This window comes from Erpetoichthys calabaricus, chromosome 10 (assembly GCF_900747795.2).
Source record: "Erpetoichthys calabaricus chromosome 10, fErpCal1.3, whole genome shotgun sequence".
Taxonomy (NCBI): domain Eukaryota; kingdom Metazoa; phylum Chordata; class Cladistia; order Polypteriformes; family Polypteridae; genus Erpetoichthys; species Erpetoichthys calabaricus.
This window is the reverse complement of record NC_041403.2, coordinates 121,416,119-121,440,942: the sequence shown is the minus strand read 5'-3', so window position 1 is coordinate 121,440,942 and position 24,824 is coordinate 121,416,119. Positions and strand designations below refer to the sequence as shown.

Below are 24,824 nucleotides of genomic sequence, written 5' to 3'. Positions count from 1 at the left end.
TACAAAGTGGCTTACACTGTGTACTCATCAAGCTAATTAGGAGATTTGGGTTTCTCCTGTCTTCACACAGTGTTATTGCACTGTGTGTGCGCCATCAAACCTTAACGTCACAGGGAAAATATTTCAGAATCTGGAACCACAACAGTATTGACTTGAATGAATGCATATCCATAAGTGAATTCTACTGACGGACAGACATTTTGCCAAAAAGCTCCTCTGAATGACAAAAGTAGATATGGTTTCTAATTACAGACGCAATGTTTACCAAAGTCCTCTCCCTAATATCCTTGACTGCTGTTTACAAAATAAGCTATGAATGATGCAATTCCTTTAGAGGCAGATCTGTGGATCTAAACAAAACAGAAAAGCATACACCTGCCATGGGGAATCTTTTTCTTCACCAGTTAAAGCTGGTTTAATTATAATCCCTTCCTTGGTTGGGGATTAGAAAGCGCGATGAGAGGTGGTCTTCTCAAAAATCACAAGATTAATGAAAGTGTAAAGAAAAGTAAACAAGGGAAGTTGACAGTGAGGTTTTCCTGAAGTAATAATCTGTCTTGACACCAAGAAACATAAGAAAAATTGAATTAATGGAAAAACCACATCCAAGTCTTTGTGGCAAAATTAAAAAAAAAATACAGTACCCGGTCAAATTCTTAATGATTAAATGCAGTATCACTCCCAATATTTAAAGAAGCAAGCTTAATTGTGCAATCATACTCATTCTGAACTTTGGGCAATAATATTTTTTTAACAAATCTCTTAAAAGTACTGTCATGAATAATACTGGAAGAGTGGGTTGGAGACAGACAAATATTTAATATGAATAGGAACTGGAAAAATGCCAGCATACTCATTCATGGCATGCCTAAGTCAACAGTAATCATGGAGTTTCATAAACATTATCCTCCTTGCCAGATAACATTTTGTCTCTCCAACAAAACAAACACCAAGCACTCTGGAAAAAGATGTAACATGTACCAAATAGTACTGCTAATATTGCTTTTTTTTTAAAAGAGAATGATGTTTTTATATACTGCCATGAGGTCAACTGTCAGAAGGCATAACATGAACCCTTTGTGGAGGTTTCTGGTCTAAAGAAATAAGATCAATATTGTGTGATACTTCTGGAACTCTTCCGTCTTATTTGGAATAATCATGAAGAAACAGAACACTCACTCACAAAGACGTGAAATCAACCAGGTCATTATATCTGATTATTCTGCTTGCTTCATGTAGCTGACATGACAGCTATATAGCTGGTTTACATCCAAAGCATCAGATTCACTGCCAGTATCAACAATAAAATGCTGGACCCACATTTTATGCATTTCTTTTGTTAACAAAATTTGTTTTTTCCTTTCTTTAGTAGTAATACATAATTTTCTGAAGTTTTCTTTTTATTTGTAGTAAACCTTTTATTGCCTTTTACATTTAGTCCAATGTAAATTTCTGTACTACTATTTATACTTACTGAAAGAATTGCTAAATTATTTTTGTTTTTAGATGGTCTCTTATTAGAATGCTCTTTGTGAAATGTGGTGTGCACCTTATAAAAAAGTGCATACGTCATGGAATCATGTGCAAATCGCCATTCTTTATTCTGAACCTGATTTATTTTGCACTTTTGGAAGTGGTCAGAGACATATCTTTACAGGGATGAGAGCAAGATGCAATGCCAGTCCGTTGTTGGGCACAATCATGCTGTGCCAGTATAGAGTTCTCAACATACATCATCAGAACTGTGAAGCAGACTGAATTACTCATAGCAAAACAGTCCAAAGTGGGGAGAAATTCACTGTATACATTACAACTTAAATGCAAGAATTATTACAGAGTATGGTAAAATATCAAGTTTTAAATAAAGAAAATGATATAAGTATATATGATATGCGTAGGGCGGCACGGTGGCGCGGTGGGTGGCACTGCTGCCTCGCAGTTGGGAGACCTGGGGACCTGGGTTCGCTTCCTGGGTCCTCCCTGCGTGGAGTTTGCATGTTCTCCCCGTGTCTGCGTGGGTTTCCTCCGGGCGCTCCGGTTTCCTCCCACATTCCAAAGACATGCAGGTTAGGTGGATTGGCGATTCTAAATTGGCCCTAGTGTGTGCTTGGTGTGTGGGTGTGTTTGTGTGTGTCCTGCGGTGGGTTGGCACCCTGCCCAGGATTGTTTCCTGCCTTGTGCCCTGTGTTGGCTGGGATTGGCTCCAGCAGACCCCCGTGACCCTGTGTTCGGATTCAGCGGGTTGGAAAATGGATGGATGGATGGATGATATGCATAGCATGGAATATAGTGCCTATAAAAAGTATTCATTCCCCTAGAAGGTTTCACATTTTACTGTGAGGTATAAACCATTACAGTATTAGACCACTTTGCAGAGATTTGTTTTCACTATGAATTTGAATCTTTTTATTTGTTGATCAGTGATAGAAAAACTAAATTAAATCCAATGTGATTCAGTGTTGTGAAAAGGTCCAAAGTTGTGAATGCTTTTTATAACCATTGCATATAGTACTGTATATACATGTGCCTATTTCTCTAGTTTTACGGGGGATAATTTGAAGCAGATACAAAGGCATGACTGACTGGCATTGAAAGTCAGATATCCATTTCTCCTTCATGGCCAGGAATTAGCCAATTTCAAGAGAGCCCCATGACCCCAGTTAAGTTCTGCCCATCATTTTTTTTTTTTTTTTTTACATATATATGTAGTCACACACGAGTGTCGAAGGATCATCTTTTGAGCTCATCAGACATAAGCACTACCAGTCTGGAACACGAGGGGGTGCTGTCGCTGAAGGTATCAACTCCTTTTTCTCCTACAGCCGTGAGAAACCTCCCACATAGAGCAACAGACTCCACCCTTTCCGCTATAAAGTCAAGACACTCCCAGCATGGCTTGTCTCATACCAGAGAGAGCTGACCGCAGAGTGGAGCTACCACCTGAATACTGATGCACCTAAGAGAACACGGAGTCTCCTTGTTTATTCTTTATATCACTCTGCTTTTTCTTTGCCTTTGTTTGATGAGCGTTTATTTATTTTTTTGGACATTGCAAATGCTGTATTAAAAAGGGCAACCTAGCTGGTGACTCAACATTTCCTCTGTGACCAGTGTGTTTAAAAACTCTACTAAGGTCTCCATTCCACAGACTACTTTTCCCTATCACATATAAAAAAATGCATAATAATTTTTACAAGAGGATTCTTAAGCATTGTAGGAAATGACAAGTAACTCCAATATATCAGGATGAACCTTTATGATAAGCGCCTGCAATAATCACATAACTTAATGACTGTGATTTTTTTTTTTTGAAAGCTGCCGTCTTAGTGGAGCTCACACTTCTTTCATCAAAATGTGTTCTTGGATTTCCCATAAGACTCTACATCACATACCTCCAGGTCATTGAAGAACAGCCGCGTGTCTGCAAGATTAAAGATCATTTCTTCCATCCATAGTCCAAGTGACACGGCCTTTGCTGATTCCTGCAGTGAGAAAGAAAAGCCTGCTTGTGAGGAGATCTGATCCACAAGCCCATAAAGATCAAGACTCAGCTGCACAAATTCTAGCTTGCTGGATTTTTCTAAGTTTTAGTCCAGAAGTGGAGCTACTCATGTTGATCAAAAAACCCAGCTTGTAGTATCAAAGACAAAATGTCTTTATTATATAAAGGAAATTCACACATAATACATATATATATATATGAAATAAGCTAATTGCTAAACAACATTATATCAGCAGGAGTAAATGAGAAGTTAAACTTATTTGTTTTAAAGGGGAGTATTTAAACCAGTAAGAAAATGTATGCATGGCATAACATTCATGTGCATATGGAGACTTAGTTAACTGTTTTAACAGCTGTGACACTAGTTACTTCATCAAAGTGTTAGTTATCATAATGTTATTTATTAAATATTTTTGTAACAATGAGTCTTACTAAAAATAATAGTGATGTATTGTATGTTTTAAAACAGTATATAAAATATGTCTTTTTAATACAATTTTGTAATATCATGTACATAGGCTTGTGCTGGATCAAAAATCTTTCATAGATAACACATTTTAACTGAAGTGACGACAAAAGTTCATTGATTGTTGTGTTATTGTTGGTTGCTGAGTCTATGGCTAATAGTACTTGAAATTCGTAAATGTACATTTTTTTAAAAAAAGTCCCAATGGAGATTTTAAAATCTGTGTTGAAGTCTCAACCTAAAATTGTAGGCTGAATCCAACTGTGATGGACTGCAGATTATTGTCGTACTTTGCCAATAAATAATATTTTAGTATAACAGAAATCCAGAGTACAAGTTTACTTATTGTATGAATAAAGTGTCACCAACCCACAGTTTTTTTTCTTTCATTCATTTCCACAAAAGTTAAATTGTATGCATTTTTTGCTTTTATGCTTATGGATATGATGTCATTTATACACAACGATTTCGAGGAGCAGGAGAAGCTGCTGTTTGCATATGACACCATGCACTTCTCTAAGTGTGAAGCACCTGCCACTGCAGTGCACACGACTCTATTAGTGTTCACCTGTCAAGAGTAGCTGTCACATAAGTAAAAGAAGAAAATATAAAAAGGAACATTTAAAACAGTAAACAAATTTGGAATTGAAGTCTCACAGAACGCTTCTCTATTTTAAAACAGATAAGCTGTAAAATTTGGCAATGCTTTTCAATGGGAGGTTTTGAAATTTCAAAACTTTGTCAGTGCACAGTATTTGATATATCTTACTTTCCCAACAAATATCCTTGAAGAATAAATGTGCTATATTTCAGCAAAATTGGTCTACTGGGTGTTGTCCTGACAGATGAACAAGCAAGACGGCCAGGCAGATAGACAAGGAGACCGCAATACACCCTTAAAAATAATGGTTCTGTAATGGCACTTTCCCAGGGTACATGGTTTCTCATAGAACCATTCCTTAACAAAAAACAATTTGATTTTGGAAAAGTACTGTTTGTATGTGAAATTGGTTCTTTGGACTTTGAGAAGGCTCCTAATATGTGGACAAAACAGAAATCTTGAATGTATAATAAGGTACATAGCAGGATACTAACAGATTAAGTAACCCTAAACTTGTGTGATTGTATGCCACAAGAGTCCTTTACAAAATTAGTAACCCATTGTATCACTATTAACTAGCCATCTTTTCATGGTTATTTCTGGAAGCTGTAATGAATCAAAATAAAGGGTTATTTCTGAAACATTCATATGGACAGCTCGTTTGGGGAAAAAATGGTTTCTGTACGGCACCACTTTGGCACCTTAATTTTTAAGAATGTATGTACCTAACAAACAGTGTGAAGGGTTTTCCAAATTATTAGTTTTAAATGATAATTGTTGAAAACAGCTGCAAAATGAAAATAAAAAAACATACACAACATGGTAGATTTCCTTTGAACAACATCATTTGTATGAAAATGTGCTATATAAAGAAATGTTGTTGTTGTTTAGTCTAATACATTTACATAGGAAGCAGAAGCCTACTCTGGCAACATTGGGCAAAGGCAGGAACCAGATATTGATAGGATAGGGGCCCTCATAAACATACCTTCATTTATTCATCTATGGCCAATTTGAGATGGCAATTAATATAACATACATATGACACTCTGTTTTATACTACATCCCAAAAGAAAGGAACATTGGGTTAAATGTTTCTAAATTCACCCAGACTGAATTCTCTCTCTCTCTCTCTCTCTCTCTCTGTCTCTTTTAGCTCTTCTTTTCATTCTGCCTGTCCAGATATGCACCTTTTTGGGCTGCCTTTTAAATTCAGTGGGTTGGCAATCTTAAAAAAGCAAGCCATAATTTTTCACTTAAAAGACTTAAATTCTTGTGGCTTAAGACTGAATCCATATAAACTGTTTTGACATATTTGAAGATGGACTAAGCATCTCTCATCACATTTCCATTTCTATCTTAAACCTTTTGGGTTCCAAAACTTAAATGACTAACCAGATAATTTAACAGATGCCGCACGTGTTTCAACAATTGGATAAAGGCAGAAGACTCATTATTTTAATATAGTGTACATTTACAAGAGCTGCTCACTCAAAAAAAAAATCTTTGGATTGTCAAGTTTGTCCAACTAACTGAATTAAGTACATGCATCTTAAAAATGACATGTTGTGTTTGCTAAAGACACTTGCTTTATATTAACTTGATAAATTAACTAAAACACATGTGGATGACTCTAGGAATTAAAAAAGAGGCTATTTAAAGATAGCCAGTGTCACACACGTACGCTTGGGAGTCAACCAAAGGGACCAGGAAACACCAATTCCACTCCAGGCCAGGGGGCGGCGGGGTGCACTAGACCTCTCTCTTTTTTCTCTGCAGACCAAACATGAGAAATCCTTCCTGTTCCGGCCCCGAGGACGTCGCTTCCTGTGAATCACCTATAAAACCCCCTCATCCTCCATACTTAAACAGTTCTGTTTTGGACTTTAACCTGTACACATTATACTCTGCCTTAAAGCCTTTTGCAGCCAGGGAAACTACATGGGTGGCTGCCCCAAACCTTCGTTGTTTGTCCAGCTGTTTCTTTCACACTAGGTATACCGAGAGTAATTAATGTTCACACTGCTTTGATTCAAACCCACCATTTATACAATATCAATGCAAGTGATATGGAATATTAAACCATTTCATTTACTAATATGCAATTGATTTATAAATTAATATATACGATGAACAGGTTTTATTTTCATTGATTGCACTTGTAGGGTATTCCTAGAATTAACTGCAATTTTGTCAAGGATAACAAGTGAAAAATACTTGTAAGATGGCCAGTGTATAAAAAATGATCATAAATCAGTTTCCATAACCACACAATACCAACTGCATTAAGAAAGAAATACATTTTCTAACAGTCTTTCACTTTCCTTTCAACTATACTAAGGTGTGGGGATTCCTTAGAACAGGTAGATACATGTTGTTAACAAAACAGGTGGTTGTTTATGCAAAATGTAATACGTTATGCAAATATAGGACAGTCATGTACATAAAACAAGTATATTTTAAATAAAATCATCTTAATGCAGCTGCATTTTAGGAAAATCAACATATCATTTTTTGAGTATAAAAAGGTGTTCATTTTAAGTAAGATTAACACAAAATAGGTGAGTAATGACAACAGCCCCAGAGACAAATTATGTCTCTGTTTAAAGGAAAATAATCCAGTGGTATTATTTCAACATCAACTGTTATTATTAACATCTAAGAGATTTATGTCAATGTAAGTGGAAACAGCTATATAATACCAGCAAACATATCTATCTTAAGTTAAATGAACTTTAATTAGATGTATAAAGTAAATGTATAAAGTGAATTAATTTTTGTGAATGATGAGGCTGTTCATATTACTTTAGATAGCTAGATAGCTAGATAGATAGATAGATAGATAGATAGATAGATAGATAGATAGATAGATAGATAGATAGATAGATAGATAGATAGATATTCTATTTTTGATCCCAAGAAGAAACTGTGATACTACAGTAACGATCACAAAAAAACAGCGATCAGCTATAAAAAAAATGTACGCAACTAAAAAGTAAATTAAATGAATAAAAATAAACTATATTCTGCAAATGCAGTTTGTCTGTTAGCTATTTATAATTAACACATTACTAATGTAGAAAAGGAATAGTCTAGCCAGAGGTTGCAAGACTTAATGGCAGCTTACAAAAAGACATCCTGTACCTCTTTCTGGAGCACCACTGTAGAATCTACCTTGCGCTGAATGTGCTCTCCAAGTTGACCAGGGTGGTGTGCTGAGGGTCTGTGTCATTGTTTGTCACAGCCACCAAATTAGCCAGCATCCTTTCCTGAGCTACTGCCTCCAAAGTGTGTAGACCGGTGCTAAGAATGGGCAATGATTTTGATTGGCTCTTACTAAGACTTTTTAATTCTGTTTCTGTTTTTGGTATGCTGTGCTGATGTATGATGTCACTGCTACTTTTATGATCAAATTATCAGTCTTGATTTTACAGTGAGATTAGAAAGTAGGTGGGTGACAACGACAGATTTAACGTCAGACCTGTGAGGTAATTTAGTTCCTGGAATGACCAGGCAGTGTCACCCGTGTTACATTGTACCTAGTAAAGGTGGCATATTTTGAGGATGCTGTGAAAAAGTTAAGAGTCTTTGAGTAGCATTTGAAGTTTAAGGAGGGGTTAGAAAATGTAAACAACACTTTATATGTGGATCATTTATCATGACAATGCCCCAAGCCATGATGCACTCAGTGTTCCTGACTTCCAGGCTAAGAAATCAATTACACATATCAAGTTGGATCATCCATCTTATTTACCTGCCTTAGCTCCTTGTGATTTCAGACTCTTCCCAAAAATAAAAACTGTCATGAAAGGGTGATGATTTTCAGGCAATTCTGAAATCCAGGCTAATGCAACAAAGGGGTTTTCTAGAAACAAAGTTCCAGGTATGTTTCCAGCAATGGCAATGTTGTCTGACTAAATACATAGCTGCAGAAGGAAATTACTTCCAGTAGACCACAGTTTGTGAAGCTCAAAGTCTGTGTCTCTGACATAGATGTGAGCAATACTGGAATCACAAGGAACAGTCCAATCTTCTCTTCTGTTCACTCTGTTCACCTTGTAGTATACAGTAAATGTAACACCAGGTCATGTCACTTGCAGAAGTTCTTTGATGATTCTGTATTAATTGGATATACTGACATTGGGAATGGAGAACTTTGAAAAATGTCAGCAAAACCATGGAACTGCTTATTGACTTTCATTGCACAAAGAGCCGCTACACCTAGTCATTACCCAGGAAGTGTATGAGGAGGTTACACACTAGTAGAGGTACTTGGGGTTTGCACTGGTGATGAACTGGACTGGTCTAGTAATACAAAGGAACTAAATTAGAAAGGGCCGAGCAGTCTATTTTTTCTTAGGAGTCTGTGTTCCTTTTCTGTGGGTAGTAACATCCTGCACATGTTGTATAACTCTGGGATAGCTAGTTTGGTGTTCTTTGCCAGTAGCATCACTTCAAGAGATGTTCACCAAATCAACAAGCTAATAAAGAAGGCAGGCTCAGTTATGGGATGCACTCTCGACCCAATGGAGATAGTGGTGGAGGAGAGAATGAAGACAAAACTTAAGGCCATTATGAACAACGCGTCACATCCTCTTTTTGACACACTAACTAAAGGATAAGTTCACTATTTTTCAGGACAACATTATTTCTTCACAATCATGGTATTAATTTGCCACTTTAAACTGTGTTTTAAAATGAAGCATTTTTTATAACTTTTGGTTTTAAGGTGAAAGAAAAAAGCTTTGAAACTTACCAAATATAGCGACTTTGAAATGGCAAAGTTTTTGATTTAAGAAAACATGCACTCTACACTTATTAGGCATCCTTGTAATAACAAAAGCAAACAAGAAATAATTATTTTCCAACAGATTCCTGGTATTATTTTCTCAAGGTAAGGATATGTTTCTTGCCTGTTTTTCACTTGCAGCAACTGTCATGTGTGAAGTTATGATAACCCAATGCCGAAACCCACCTCAGCCTTATATTCTGTGTGTTAGTTTACAATGAATATGGAGTGAAAGGCGTGCTAAGTGGCAGTGTGGTGAAAGGAGCATATATTACTTTCATTGTACTTTGTACACATAACTATCAATCTGAACTGAACTGATTACACAGAATTGTATTTTTAATAAAATCCTTTCTGAAAAAAATTCTGAAACAGCTAAGCCAAAAAAGGAAGGGTGTGCGACAATGAAAATGTGTGTGGCACAAATCAATTATTGATTTTAATGCAAGATGAGTCACTCTTGCTGAGTACATGGTAATAAAAGAACAGAGCACAATGTTTTGAGTGAATAAATTAACTAACACGCATATGTAGGACTTGTCGCTGTGAGGGAGGAATGACAGTTCTGTTCTACAACTCTGCCTAGTTTAAAATATCTGTACTAAATATAGTAAACTTCAACCTGATTAAATTTAGGTGAACACTGTGCACGTGTGTGTATGTGTGTGTGTGTGTGTGTGTGTGTGTATGTATGTTTGCCAGCAATAGACTGGCACCTTGTTTTTATGTTGTTCCTGCCTTGCATTCAATGCTTCCTGGGATAGGCTGTCGGTGCCCTGCAACCCTGCCTTGGAAAAGTTAGTATAAAGATGAAATGACACTTACACTCAAGTCCGAATTTCAATACCTCTGTAATCTCAAGACATGGATCAATGCTTAGCTTTAAAAAATTAACATATTCTGTAAGATTCAAGGCTTTTCTTTATAAAGTGTCTCTGGTACCCTTCATCCCCTTTATGAAGCACAAGAGAAAGCCAGTTATTTTTTAAAATTTATAAAATATGCTTAACTTTTGAACACAATTTCATGTGGCAAACTAACAAATAACAAATTTTGAAGAAATATCTTCAACTCAGAAAATAACAAACTTATCCTTTACACTGCAGTGGGTTAAAATAACCCAATGTACCAAGCACTATGAGCCCATTCCCAGTGAGGAGCACTATATCAATTGAATTAATTGAAAAATAGCAATAAAAAGCTACTTGCATTGATCATAGAGTTCAAACAAGTGCAAAAAGTGCTGCTGTTGACTCATCATTTTGGATGATGACTGCATTGGAAAGAAAGAAAGAAAGAAAGAAAGAAAGAAAGAAAGAAAGAAAGAAAGAAAGAAAGAAAGAAAGAAAGAAAGAAAGAAAGAAAGAAAGAAAGAAATCAGATTGCCTAAAGTAATTCTGAACAAGAACAACAAAACAAAACAGAAAACAAAACAAAGGAATACACAGTACAAAAGAAAAAAAGAACAGAACGTGTCTATAAAATGCGTAGATTTGCAATTAAAGCAAACAGTTCTCTTTGAAGTAATAAACAGGTGCTCAGTGCCAGGTAGGACAGATTATCTCCAGCAGAGGCTGGCTGAGTTGTTGGCAGGTTGGTGGTGTCAGCCAGAGGTGAATGTCGGATTACTGCTCCAGACCTGACAGCCAGCAAACCCTCCCAGCACTTTTTTGACAATAATGGATGAAGGAGTCAAACATGTAGTGGTAGAGGTGAGGGGGTGCAGTTTTTAATTAGGATAATTACTAGGAACCTCCTGCCAAACAGAGACACCCAACTTCTTGTGTCAGTAGAAAAAGAAAATAATTATGGTAAACACTGAGAGGCAAAACATGAGAGAGAAAAAGCTTAAGCTTAAAATGGAGGAATTAGCGTCTACAATCACCCCCCCACCCAGCACAGAGGGCTGTAGCATGGCTGCTGAACAAGAGGGGGGGGCTGGTTTCTTCAAGCGGCTTCCGTGCTAGTGAATGTTAATGAGTGTGAAAAGGTGCAGAATGCTGAAGGGCTATGAGAAACTTCTAAAAGTGTATAAAACATTTTTTTTTAAATAAAGTTCAGGTACAAGCCAACAAAAAAGTTTTATTTTTGCAGTTTTGGTCAAAAACAAAAATGAGCTGAACAGTGAACAGTGAAGCAACTTGATTCAAAGAAAAAACCAAGACCCTTTATTATTCACTGTGTCGTGTGCTATAGAAAATATAGCATATAAATGCTTTCCAGTGGGAAATTTCATTTGAACAGTCTTGCTAGTGGCAGCTCCCAGCTGGACGATTCAGAGCTAACTATGTTGGCCAAATTTGTGACATGATGTTGACATCTCACTTAATTTTATTACATAAAGTCAAAAATAATTTACTCAGCTAGAAATAGTGTTTTTTTTGGGTCATGTTTATTTGGAGTGATGTGTTAGGTGCTTAACGTGTTTCTTTTACCTTTTATTTAAAAAAAAAAAAAATTAATTACTGTCTGTGTAAATTAAGTAGAAAATCAATTTCAACCTTTTGTTTCACTTAAAACAGAAACTACAAATGCACATGAACCAAAGTGGGATGTTATGCATTATCAGTTTGTAAAATCTATTTTCTTGTCCCTCTTGGAGCTAATATCAATTTTGTTTATGAGAAATTATGTTTTTTTTTATTAAGTATCTTTCTGGATGGACACTGCAATTTTTATTTCTTTCTTAGTAACAGTTTATTATTATTATTATTATTATTATTATTATTATGCTTCCATCTTTAATGCCTCTCCTGCATTTCCTGAGCGGCATAGTCTATCTATCTATCATTTGCAGATTCAATTCTTTAAAGACAAACAACTAAACTTTTGCTTCATTTATTGTTCTTCTGGCATTCTGACTCATTGCATGCCCTTTTTGAGCATTTTGGCTAAAACTAAGGTTTGTTTTTTTAAAATTTTTTCAACTTTGATTAATTTTTGTTATAGTTTCTCCTATCTGAATGTCAGCTTCAAATTAGCACATGTGAAGGTATGAATTAAGCATCAATCCAGCCCAAATAATGATATCTTGTGAAAAGTATGGCTTTGATCAGCAATAAAGTGCAACTCTCCAGTCATAATATAACAAAATCTCCTAAATCAGACCAGTATCTACCTAATCTGGAACCCAAAAGAAGGCTTCACCCCTGGCAGCCGTATCCCAAGCTCAACAGATTGGCTTCAAGGTATACTGCCTCGCAATCAGATAGCGGGGTCTCTTTATTGAGAAAGGACTGGGAGAAGAAATTTGGTCAGAAAAATGTGTCACATTTGTAATCAGGAAGTCAAATTGATCTTTCACCAAATCCTACACCCTGAACTGAAAATTAAACACCTTAAACCAAAGCTAAGATTTAACATAACAGAAACATACCAAAAGAATTGATAAGGACAAAGTTTTAGGATTATTGTGAGCACCCATCCTGGGAGACATTAACATAAGAATGCAAAAACAGAAATCAGTGGAACAAAAATAAAAAAAACACAAGCATAACCCTAAATGCCTGATTTTCTCCACTAACTTAACAAAAAGAGGGAGAATCTTTTACTTGAAATTATCCACCAAGGGATACTAGATTTCAGCAATGTGGCCGTATTTAACCTGGAGGTAATTGTACTGATCCCTGGATTGTCCTGTGAAGCCATGCAACCTGACAATTCAGAAAGCATAGAGCACCACAGTGCTTCTGAACCCAATGATCATATAATAGCCCACCTGAGAGCCTTCATGATAATGCGATGAATAAAACAAGGAAAAACCTAAATTAAAATCCTCAACATACAACAGAATCATGTAATAAATACTCTCGATATCCACAATTCGGATGATCTGGCAATGCACACATTGACATTTATATGGTCACACTGATCATGCCAGCCACTGTGTACTCCCAGTGTCCCATTGGGAATATTAATATAGCAACCAGCACACTATAGCTCTAAAATGGCAGTGCCCAAATATGATCAAAAAAATATCAAGATCAAAAAAAAGAAAAACTTTAGTAAAAAGGCAAAAAGACATTCCCTGAGGTAAAAAAAAGATTTATACTTTATCTTAAAGATATGAAGAAAACCTCCACAAAATTAATGAAAAAATCCATCATAAAACAAAGCCTGCACAAACCCAAAAAAAGGGCTCAGGCTTCAAAAGTTCAAAGATTTTAAATTTTCCAAATACAGAGGAAACCCTAAAACCTCTGACATAAAGGGTAAGAAAAATATTTACAAATCTAGAAGTTTTTATACCAGGAATAAAGAGGTCAAAATTGAAAAGGGCAAAGTAAGGGTAAAAAGAATTTACCTTAAAAGGCAGTCAAAAGCAAACATGTCCAATGACAAAATCCAATAAACAGTAGCAAACATTTACAAGAAACAGAAAAATCAAACACAACACTCACATAAAGATTCAATACAAGGAACCTCTAAGGGACTCATGTCCTATCCCTTGAACATAAAGGTGGAGGGTGGCCCCTCAGTGGTGACATCAGTGGTGACCTGCCCCCTGATATTCTATTTCAAAGGGACAGGGCATATAACTAAACATATTAAAATACAACAAATAAAACAATATTCAGCACATTATGACAAAAACATGAATATTAACATAATATACAAAATAATATCTAACAATACATATAAATAACACAAAACAAAACTTGATACAACCCTATTGCTGCTCCCACTCTTCTTTTGTGGTGTGAGTATGGGTTAGTTTTATTTGCGCTATAACACATTAAAACTTTTTTTCTCTGATTTATAGATAAGTCTCATGACAACTCCACTGTCACTACATTTACACAATTTGAACTACAGTCATGTGTGAATGCCAGACCAAATGGATGGTGCTGCTCATGATGTAACCTAGAACAGATCTATTCTGTAGGTTCTGTTGTTCTAGCATCAAGGCTCTAGTAGATGTATAAATGGTTAACTGATATAAATAGAGAATTAGGAAGAGGAAGTGGACGTTGAAGGTGATGTAGCACCATCATAGTCATTGAGGTGTACTGAAGTCCATGTTGTCGGATTTCGTATCACCCAGATGCAATGAAGAGACAGTGTCATGTGTTTTTTTTACAAGGAACAAAGGAGCATTTAGATTTCATGTGGTTTGGCTTTCTACCATTTGTACAGTATGTGCCTTTCCCTGTAGAAAAAGTGCAACACCTGTTGCTCTTAGTGTCTTTCATAGCAGCACTGGACTCCATGATGCATCTCTAACCATAAGTAACAAGGGAGAAGAACAGCAATATCTCCATGGATGCTGAGGGTATGCCCACCATTTTATCAACATTAAAGTGGTGTCTTAACATTTAGTACAAACGAACACATCCACTTTTAAGCAAAAATTGTCAAAGAAGGGCCAGCTGCGCCTTTGGCAGAGATCATACTGAAACCCTCACTAACCAAAGATTGCTTTACTTTTTATTGTAAGAAAATGTAACAAAAAATGCACACAGAGTTCATAATGCTCTACACATTCGACAGATTCTGTTATACACTTTTGAGCAGCCCCATTTTTGATGTTAAATTGACATATCTTAAATCAGTAGCAGCACTAGGATATCATGAAAGGATGTGCCTAACGTTAGTTTTGCGACAGTTAAACACAAGTTCATTTAAAAACAGCTATCAGTTGAGAAGTTCAGATATACCAGTGTAAACAAGATCATCACTTTTTTTGTTTTTTCTTCTTTTTTTTTCTTGTCTAGTTTGAATGAATTTTTGATAGCACTAATTTATATCCACTTACAAATGGTGAAGATAAACTGACTGTCTGCCTTTTGATGATAGTATGACACACAAGCCTGTTGCAAACACCCAACTATTATGTTATAATTTTGAACAGTAACATTATATTACAACAAACAGATGGATTACAGTATTTGGCAATGGCTATAGTATTCCTTATAATTTGTATGTTTACAAAGCTCTGCCATTTTAGTTTAACTTGACTCTTGTTTTAAACAACCGTGATGTGTGTGTTTGCAGTCTCTGCACATGCCTGAACATTTTTCTCTAAAAAATCTCATTTTCTGATATTCTGTGTTCCAGCGACATACTGTATCTGTTGCATCAATGAGCCACAAAGCCGTGTGCCTTACCAGTTATAACACAAGTTGGAAAATGTATTATCGATTGGGCAATCAAAAGTCCAATCCATGTCTTTGAACTATCTTTTGACATTTGGCGGTAGAGAAATATCACATTTTTCAGAACACTCAGTGTGTCACTGGGGCATCACTGAAATTTTAGGTGCCAATGTAAACTATGAGACGTTTCTCAATTCTGTTTCCATTTTCTAATAAAACCTTAAAGAGCTGTTTGTCGAGATATTGTTCAATTTTATCTGGTCATATTGGAGGGAAACATAAACAATGCAAATCTATGAAACTAGTTAATTCAGTAAGTTAGTAATTTATAGCCTTGTGTTAATCTCATGGCTTGAGTGGTTGTGATAGGTGAAACTTAAAGTCAATCTTAGTTTTGCCAAGTAGATGTACTCAGTAAATTCAATCTATCCATACTGTATATATACTATCAAAATACTTTTTAAGAGTTAAACGAACTGTTACCATGATAAAGTTACACTGGCAATTTTGCTGTGTAGATTTATAATTAATTGGTATTTTAATCAAGGAAGATGTAAGTTAAAATGCATTTATCTAGTATAGGTTAATTTTCATTAGAAAAAAATAACAACAGGGTGGGCCAATACCATGGTGGGTGGGCATAGGCCTACCTGGGGCCCCATATTGGTGCTGTACCTGTCTTAAACTCTAACAGAAAATATAGTATAAAAAGGGCATAAAACAGTTTTTCAGTGACTGATGTGACAGATGGAAAAAGCCAAAATACATACTGAGAGACAAAGAATAGACATTTCCAAACCCCAGCAAACACTATACTTTGTTAAGATTTAAATGGCACTACGCAGCCTCTTGCCTTAGAAGCCACTTACATTCTAATATATCACCCAGGATTGCAGCAACCAGCTTAATTTATACTGCACAGATACAACTACAGTATGAGCAGTGTGGTGGGAGAAGGAGTTAATGCTACAGACCCACAGCTCCAGAGTCATGGGTTCAAATCCTGGCCTGATCACTGCCTTTCTGGATTTGTACTTTTTCTCTGAACATGTCAGAATTTTCACCTCAAAAGATGCGTGCGAGTCAAGTTAACAGGAAACCCTAAATTTACATTGCATACAATGAATTGGTGCCCTGCTTAGAACTGGTTTCTGACAGGAGTGCAATAATGCTAGAACTGGTTCTGGCTCCTGTGACCCTAAACTGGAGGTTTGATAATGGATTAATAGATGTGTCAGATACAAAGTAAAGGTAAAAAGAATTCACAATTTAGCTGGGTTTCTCCAGACATCTGTTGGGGATGTAAGCCATTCTGCTTTCCTTAATAAGCTGTTGACGTTGAAAGAATATTTATAATGTTATAAAGGAGCTTAGCTTTTACCAAGATTACTAAATGGTGTTGGCAGAACTTGAAAACGTGTCAGTTGAACTCATCAAACAGTTGTTTATTTCTTACTTTTGAGTCTGTTCTTCATTTCAGCAATGTTTTCAATTACATACTGTACAACAGTCATTTGCTTAATGACTATTCAGTACTCCAGAGGGGTATGGATGCAGATTATTCAGTATGTATTTGTTGTGTCAAATTTAAGCAAATCTGTTTTACTAAATTTGGTGCATTTTGCATTATTTATCTGCAATTTGATAATACTTAAAAGTTTGTCAAAGTAATTTTTAAATAGCAATAGAAATAAACTAATGCTGACCTAAAAAAAAAATGTGTTTATTTCACATGACAACTTCTAAGCAATAAACTGTAATCTTCTCAGCCATCAACAATACAGGTATTTTAGAAAATAAAAGGGAAGAAGGCAGGCAAATACATTTCTAGAGCTGCTGTTATACAGGGAGGCATATTGTGTACAATTGTAGTAGTCTTTACATTAGTCTATTGCTTATTATAATAATAATTCTTTACATTTATATGGCACTTTTCTCGTAACTCAAAGCATTTACATAGAAAAAGGGCAGCCATATGAACCACCAGCAATGTGCAGAGTCCACCTGGATGATTTGACTGCATCCAATATTGCGCTCTCATCACACATTAGCTGTTAGGTGGTGAAGTGGTGAGAGATAGGTAATTAGAGACATGGTCCAGAATTTCCAAGCCCATGATTGGTAATTTAGCCTGGATATTGGGATACACCCTGCACTTTTGAAAGGATGCTCAGGGATCTTTAGTAACCAGAGAGAGTCAGGACCTTGGTTTTACATCTCATCTGAAGGATGGCACCAGTTCTTTACAGCACAATGTCCCTGTCACTGCGCTGGGACATTGGGATCTACACATAGACCACAGGGTAAGCTCCCCCTTCTGGCTGCACCAACACCTCTTCAAGCAGCAACTCAAGCTTTTCCTGGATGGTCTCCCATCCAAGTGCTGGCCGGGCCTGAACATTCTTAGCTTCAGGTAGATAGATAGATAGATAGATAGAAGAGTCACATAGTGTGGGGGAGGAATGATCTCCTCAGTCTGTCAGTGGAGCAGGACAGTGACAGCAGTCGGTCGCTGAAGCTGCTCCTCTGTCTAGAGATGACACTGTTTAGTGGATGCAGTGGATTCTCCATGATTGACAGGAGCCTGCTCAGCGCCCATCGCTCTGCCACGGATGTCAAACTGTCCAGCTCCATGCCTACAATAGAGCCTGCCTTCCTCAACAGTTTGTCCAGGCGTGAGGCGTCCCTCTTCTTTATGCTGCCTCCCCAGCACACCACCACGTAGAAGAGGGCACTCGCCACAACCGTCTGATAGAACATCTGCAGCATCTTATTGCAGATATTGAAGGACGCCAGTCTTCTAAGGAAGTATAGTTGGCTCTGTCCTTTCTTGCACGGAGCATCAGTATTGGCAGTCCAGTCCAATTTATCATCCAGCCGCATTCCCAGGTATTTATAGGTCTGAACCCTCTGCACACAGTCACCTCTGATGATCACGGGGTCCATGAGGGGCCTGGGCCTCCTAAAATCCACCACCAGCTTCTTGGTTTTGCTGGTGTTCAGGGGTAGGTGGTTTGAGTCGCACCATTTAACAAAGTCCTTGATTGGGTCCCTATACTCCTCTTCCTGCCCACTCCTGATGCAGCCCACGATAGCAGTGTCGTCAGCGAACTTTTGCATGTGGCAGGACTCCGAGTTGTATTGGAAGTCCAATGTATATAGGCTGAACAGGACCGGAGAAAGTACAGTCCCCTGTGGCGCTCCTGTGTTGTTGATCAGAATGTCAAACCTGCAGTTCCCAAGACCTCTTCTGAAGTGCAGGTGGTGTGAGTGCTGGCAGTGTTTGCATGTACGTTTCTTTGTTGATTCATTAATTTATTCATACATATAGGTGACAAGTTTGAAGCCTCATACTGAAATCATTTTACACTTTTGAGTAAATGTAATGTTAATGTAGTGCTAATATAATATGCTGAATTCTAATTATTTCTGGAGCTCCAGTAGGTTGCGCGCTCCTTGGGCATATGAATGGTTACATCCTCATACTGCTTGTGGTGGTAGTACAAAAGGCTGGACAGGGATTCTAAGGGTACTTCACTACTAAAACATGTGACCTAGTTAGTTAATCCATGTTAAATTGCACTCCAACTTGTATAGGAAATTGTGTGGTGTGCCTACTAAGATGAGCCACTACCACAGTTATTACAGCACGTAAGGAATGAAACTAAGCCTGGGTTTTAATATGGTAAAATATTCTATTGAGCATTTCCTTGTGCCGCTCGAAAACTGAATGTCTAAGAAGTATTTTCATAAATTCTGTTCACTGCTGAATCTAACAGTTAAAAATGCTTTGGAACTGAAAGTATTCATACATCAAACCACAACCCAGGAAAAATATGTAAATGCTAGCACTGAAATCAAATCCAAATGTGATTTGAATTGGGCCCCTGGTTGTCACATCCTTTCTAATTGGAGCAAGCACTCACACCACAGAAAACCCACTTTAATTTCCTAAGGAACAAAAAAATGCATGCTGGGATGGAGCTTAGTGACTACTGGTTTTACTGGGCAGTGGGACTAAAGCACACACATTCACTTCAACCATAAACAACTAATTTGATTTTCATGATTTTTATAAATGTCTTCCACTTCAACATAAGCGCGCCATAAGGTATGTTAATCTATCTGTTGTAAATTCAGTATATAACATCCTTAGATTCTTAATACCAGTTATACTGTCAGTGAAGCAAGGAAAATCATAGATGGGATGAAGAAATGTAGAGCAAGTACTTTTAAAATGGAAAAAAAATGGATGGGTGGCTAGAAGCTACTTGCAGGCCATTACATTTTAATCCCGTACAGTTTATACATACAACATGTGCACAAATGTACCATTTTGCAGAACCAGTGAAGATGGGTATGGTACTGTTACATGTCTTCCTTGATTAATGAATAAATCAAGAAACATTGTTAACTCTTAACAGGGATGTCAAGAGCAGTAACACTGAAGCATGTCAAAGTTCCAAGACTGGAACAAAAGCAGTTGTTTTGGCAGCTGTATAGTTAACTTGATAAGTACAGAAGAGATGGATGAGCCTAAAAATAAACTCATAGCCTACTACACAGAATGGCTATATTTGAAGAATGTGGTAGCATGGCTTCTCGAGTTAAAGGAAATACTAACAAACTCAAAAGGTGAAATAATGACAATAGAACTTGAGGTAGGTCAATCGGAAGGTCATCCTGAGAGATGCTTATAAAAAGAACATACAAAGAATACAAATTACATGACAATAAAGTTAAACCCACTTTTTTCAAAAGTCTTGGCTAAGGCTGAATTAGAGCTAGCTTGTCTCGATCAACCACAATAATATCCAGAAGAAACTACAGCTTTACTAAAGAAAAATGCACATGTGGAAAAGAACAGTTAAATCTTTAAAGTTGATATGGCTGTGCTATCAATAGAATAATTTTAAAGTGGACAATTTGCAGAAGGAACAGGGGTAAAAAAGGTGAACAAAAATGGAAGATTTGCCAGAAGATCTTTTATTAATTGAACAAACAATGTTAGTTAAGAGGTACAAAGTCAATTTTCACTTGTTCAATAATAAGAGTTGTACATATTGAGCTTGCATTCAGTTTAGACAGTGATTGTTGCATCAATGGCATGCCATTTTATTTACAGAAAAGGACAAGTTAAAGTTATGCACTCAGGTAACTGAACAAACTTTTGGAGCTGAAAGATACCAACATGAAGGAGTTAAAATGTAATTATGATGAAAGAAATCAAATGGATTTTCAACCCACTATGAGCTTCATTATGACAGCATATGGGAAAGACAAATTAGACACCTACGAAAATTTCTTAACTCAATACTTAACCAACAAACACCGCATGATGAAAGCCTACCAACAGCAATGTGTGAAGCTGAAGCTTTCAATGACAGACCCTTCACAAAGATATCAGACAATCCAAATGATATGGAACCATGGACACCCAATCACTTATTACTACTAAAGACTTAGCTCAGCATGCATCCTGAGCTTTTTTCTTAAAAGCGACCAGTATGCACAAAAATGTTGGTTACAAGTTTAACGAATGGCTGATTTATTTTGGAATGATGTACTAAAGAGTATATAGGCTGAGTAGTCATAATATGAAAAGGCATTTCGGATTTTGAAATATTTGCATATCTTGAAAACACTCTTTATGAAAAAAGGAAATGCAGCCAAAGCAGCAAAATGCATGACTCACACATAATTATAATTAATACAGTATTACCAAAACATTATTATAATGTGCATTGACATGACAAATATATTATACCTCCAAACTAAAGTACAGACTGCATTTTAGTGCCCCTTTAAGAGGGCAAATTCTGCGTATTTGCACTAAAGAACTTTTTTGTTTTTTCGTCAGTTTATATCGGCTACTTTTACAACATTAGAACATTAGAAAAATCTAGACGAGAACAGGCCATTCAGCCCAGCGAAGCTCGCCAGTCCTATCTAAAGAAGTATTCTAAAAAAAATGACAAGTCTAGTTTTGAAAGTTCCTAAAGTCTTGCTGTCTACAACACAACTTGGTAGCTTATTCCAAGTGTCTATGGTTCTCTGTGTAAAGAAAAACTTCATAATGTTTGTGTAAAATTTACTCTTAACAAGTTTCCAACTGTATCCCTGTGTTCTTGATGAACTCATTTTAAAATAACAGTCTTGATCCACTGTACTAACACTTCAGTCATGTCACCCCTTAATCTTCTTTTGCTTAAACTGAAAAGGATCAGCTCTTTTATTCTTTCTTCATAATTCATAATTCTGGAATCAGCCTAGTTACTCTTCTCTGGACCTTTTCTAGCACTGTTATGTCATTTTTGTAGCCTGGTGACCAAAACTGTACACAGTTGTGATTCCTGATGAGGCCTCACCAGTGCATTGTAAAGCTTGTTGTCACTTCTCAGAGAACTGTCTGACAGGTTAGGAATATCTCAGCCAATCTTCATTCCATCATGCCCACTGTGCTGGAAGCCATTAATCAATCAATGAGACTTTTAGTGTTTGTATTGTGTGATAGTACATACATAAAACATAACAGATTTTTGCCAATATTAAAAGGCATCTTGCTGCAATGTTCGGTCTTCCTAACATAATCATATTTACTACACTCATAATGCAATAAGAACACCTTGCTACAATGAAGCTGCTTTTGTTAAGCGTAATCAGTGACATTTCATTTACACATAGCGCAGGCACTATTGTTTCACACCCAAAACCATGTACAGCGTACTGAAACTGCCAAGCAACATCTATCCAGCATTGCAGATCTTCATGGGTAATCCCCACTCTCCGAAAGTCGTTCATGTGATGATGTTTTGTGATGCTCACTGCTTCACGGGGAACCCCAAAACTGAATGTTGATTGTGTTTCCTGGCTTTGTGGCACTTCACAAGAGGACAACCCACTCCTCCAAATGTGCATCTGAAATCTGCACATTTCTTCTTCACAGCTGATCAGCAATACAAAAAGGGAACATAGGTGGTGTCATGCTGGTGCTCGAAAAGTTTTGGATTTTGGAATTTCAAATTAGGGATACTCAAACTATCTTTCAGTAGATTCAAAAATGGCTTCCACCAAGAATGGATTTTGAATCAGGAGATGCTGAAACTCATAATTCATGAATGATGAGTCAAGTCTTCAAATGTAGCTTCTGTTTCCAAAGGTGCAGTCAGAAGAGTTTTTATGCAAAGTAAAACCAGCATAATGGATAGACTAGTGAATAAACTTTGTTTGCTACAAGAAATAGCAAATAAGGAATTCTAAATATTGTATAAATTGATCTATTTGTATGGAATGATTACAATAAAATTAATAAATAAAATTTAAAAAAAAAAGAAATTCTAAATATTATTTTGTGGTTAAATTTCATTTGAAAGCAATATTTATAGATCTTATTCATGCAATATATAGTAATTGTCTCTGATCTGTGCATAAATAATCAGAGGCCAGAAATGTAAGGGCCAATCCGAATACGTTATTACTAATGTTAAATTCACATAAAAATTTACTTAAATTGAACAGAGTATTAGTTTGATATAGCTGCACAGTGTCACATGCATGTGCATAGGGGCACCATCAAGACTCTAACAAAGTATGCACTACCACCCTGCGATGAGACAGGGCACTTTCACTAACAACCTTATCTTTCCATCTGAAGTTCTGCAGTCAGTTGATGCCTGCCCTCTGATTTCCCAAGCCCCGCCACAGCTGGATTTAAAAGTATTTAAACAATTCTGACCAAGGGGCTACAGAGAGAGAAAGAGAGAGAGAAAGAGACAGAGTTGAACTGTCACTCTTGATTAAGACTAGAATGTTTATTGTTAGTGGAAGTGGCAGAGATTTTTGTTGTACTCTTTATTTTGTTGACTTCATATTAAAACGGGGATAACCCAGTTTGTACCCCAAAAGTTTGAACCTGTGTGCATCATTCATTATCACAATAGATAACGGAAGATTCTGTTTTATTCCATAAAAACTAACACGTTAATGGGACATTTCTAACACTGCTAGAACTCTGATGCGACAGTTGAATCATCTCAGATAGAGGTTACCTTACTTATGGAAAGGTATAGAGGCATACAGTTTCCTGAACATATTCCAGTACATTTATATAAATAAAAGAACATACAACAACTTAAAGAAATGTAACTAACATACATAAGCCTGAAACTGAAATATCACAAGCAAGAAGTTATTATTTTGTGTGTGATATGGACTTTTTCTCTTCATTTCTGTGCAAACTGTTTTTTGTTTTGAATTGCAATAAAACCTTTAGTACTTGGGTGTTGTACCATGTTAGCCATTAAGAATGTAGCGAGAAGTCAAGCAAAATGACACCTTTTATTGGCTAACTAAAAAGATTACAATATGCAAGCTTTTGAGACAACTCATGCCCCTTCTTCAGGCAAGATGAAGAAGGGGCCTGAGTTGCCTCAAAAGCTTGCATATTGTAATCTTTTTAGTTAGCCAATAAACCCTTTAAAATGAAGATAAATGTATTATTGAATTTTTGTGCACATGTGATATTCAATGCTCAAAACTTTCCAGTAGATGCAGAATTATGGATACACCAAAGAAACACAACTACTAATACAAAAATTGCTAGTCCACTAACCCCATTTACTTATAAAACAAGCAGTTAGAATCCACAGCAATCTAGAAGAAAATGAGATTGTCTGTTTTATTTTTAAGTTTTTTTCATTTTATTTCACCAATGAAAAAGTCAGAAATTTATGAATCATAAACAATTAATCACTGTTGAAGGTACTAATAAAAATCCAGTTGCAGACAATTTTACAGAAACATTAAGTCTTATTAACAAATGCACTTCTGCAGATTCAAATAAAGAAGTCAAAATCCTGGTTCAGCACTCCTACAAGAATCTTGTGTTTTCTGCACAACACAGTGATTCAGGTGGGATGAATGTCCTTTCGATGACCTGAGTTGAATATGACCTAATCTGCCTGATTTCATCACTTAAAAAAAAGGTTTGAGGGCTGCTTCAATGGTGAGGCATATCCATCCCGCCTAATTATGGAAGATGAATCCTAATCTACTGGGCAAACTGGGCAGATCACCAGTTCACCACTCTGTTGTACAGCCCTTTCATATACACAACAACACCCACTCATATAGGATGGTCAGGAGATGCTAACTAACAGAACTTACACATCTTTACTATGATCATACTCCTTCAAGTCTAAAACTAAAAGGAGTATTTCCAAGAACATATGTTGTAAATAACATTATTATCATTATCCATTTCTTTTTATCTGTTGCTGATCTCACAAATCTTTCCTGTAAAGACTTTATTTTACCATTATTGTTACTATAACACATAATATAAATTTTTACTTTTCCAGGGTTAAATTGAG

General features: G+C 36.4%; 1 protein-coding gene across 2 annotated transcripts in view; it reads right to left on the bottom strand.

The window, feature by feature from the left end:
- eya2 (EYA transcriptional coactivator and phosphatase 2) overlaps window positions 1-24,824 on the bottom strand; it is a 184,593-nt gene that overhangs the window by 15,693 nt on the left and 144,076 nt on the right. For both annotated transcript variants that reach the window (XM_028811847.2, XM_051932834.1), the window contains one exon: window positions 3,393-3,482. In XM_028811847.2, the coding sequence (XP_028667680.1) occupies window positions 3,393-3,482 (90 nt within the window). The remainder of the gene's footprint in view (window positions 1-3,392; window positions 3,483-24,824) is intronic.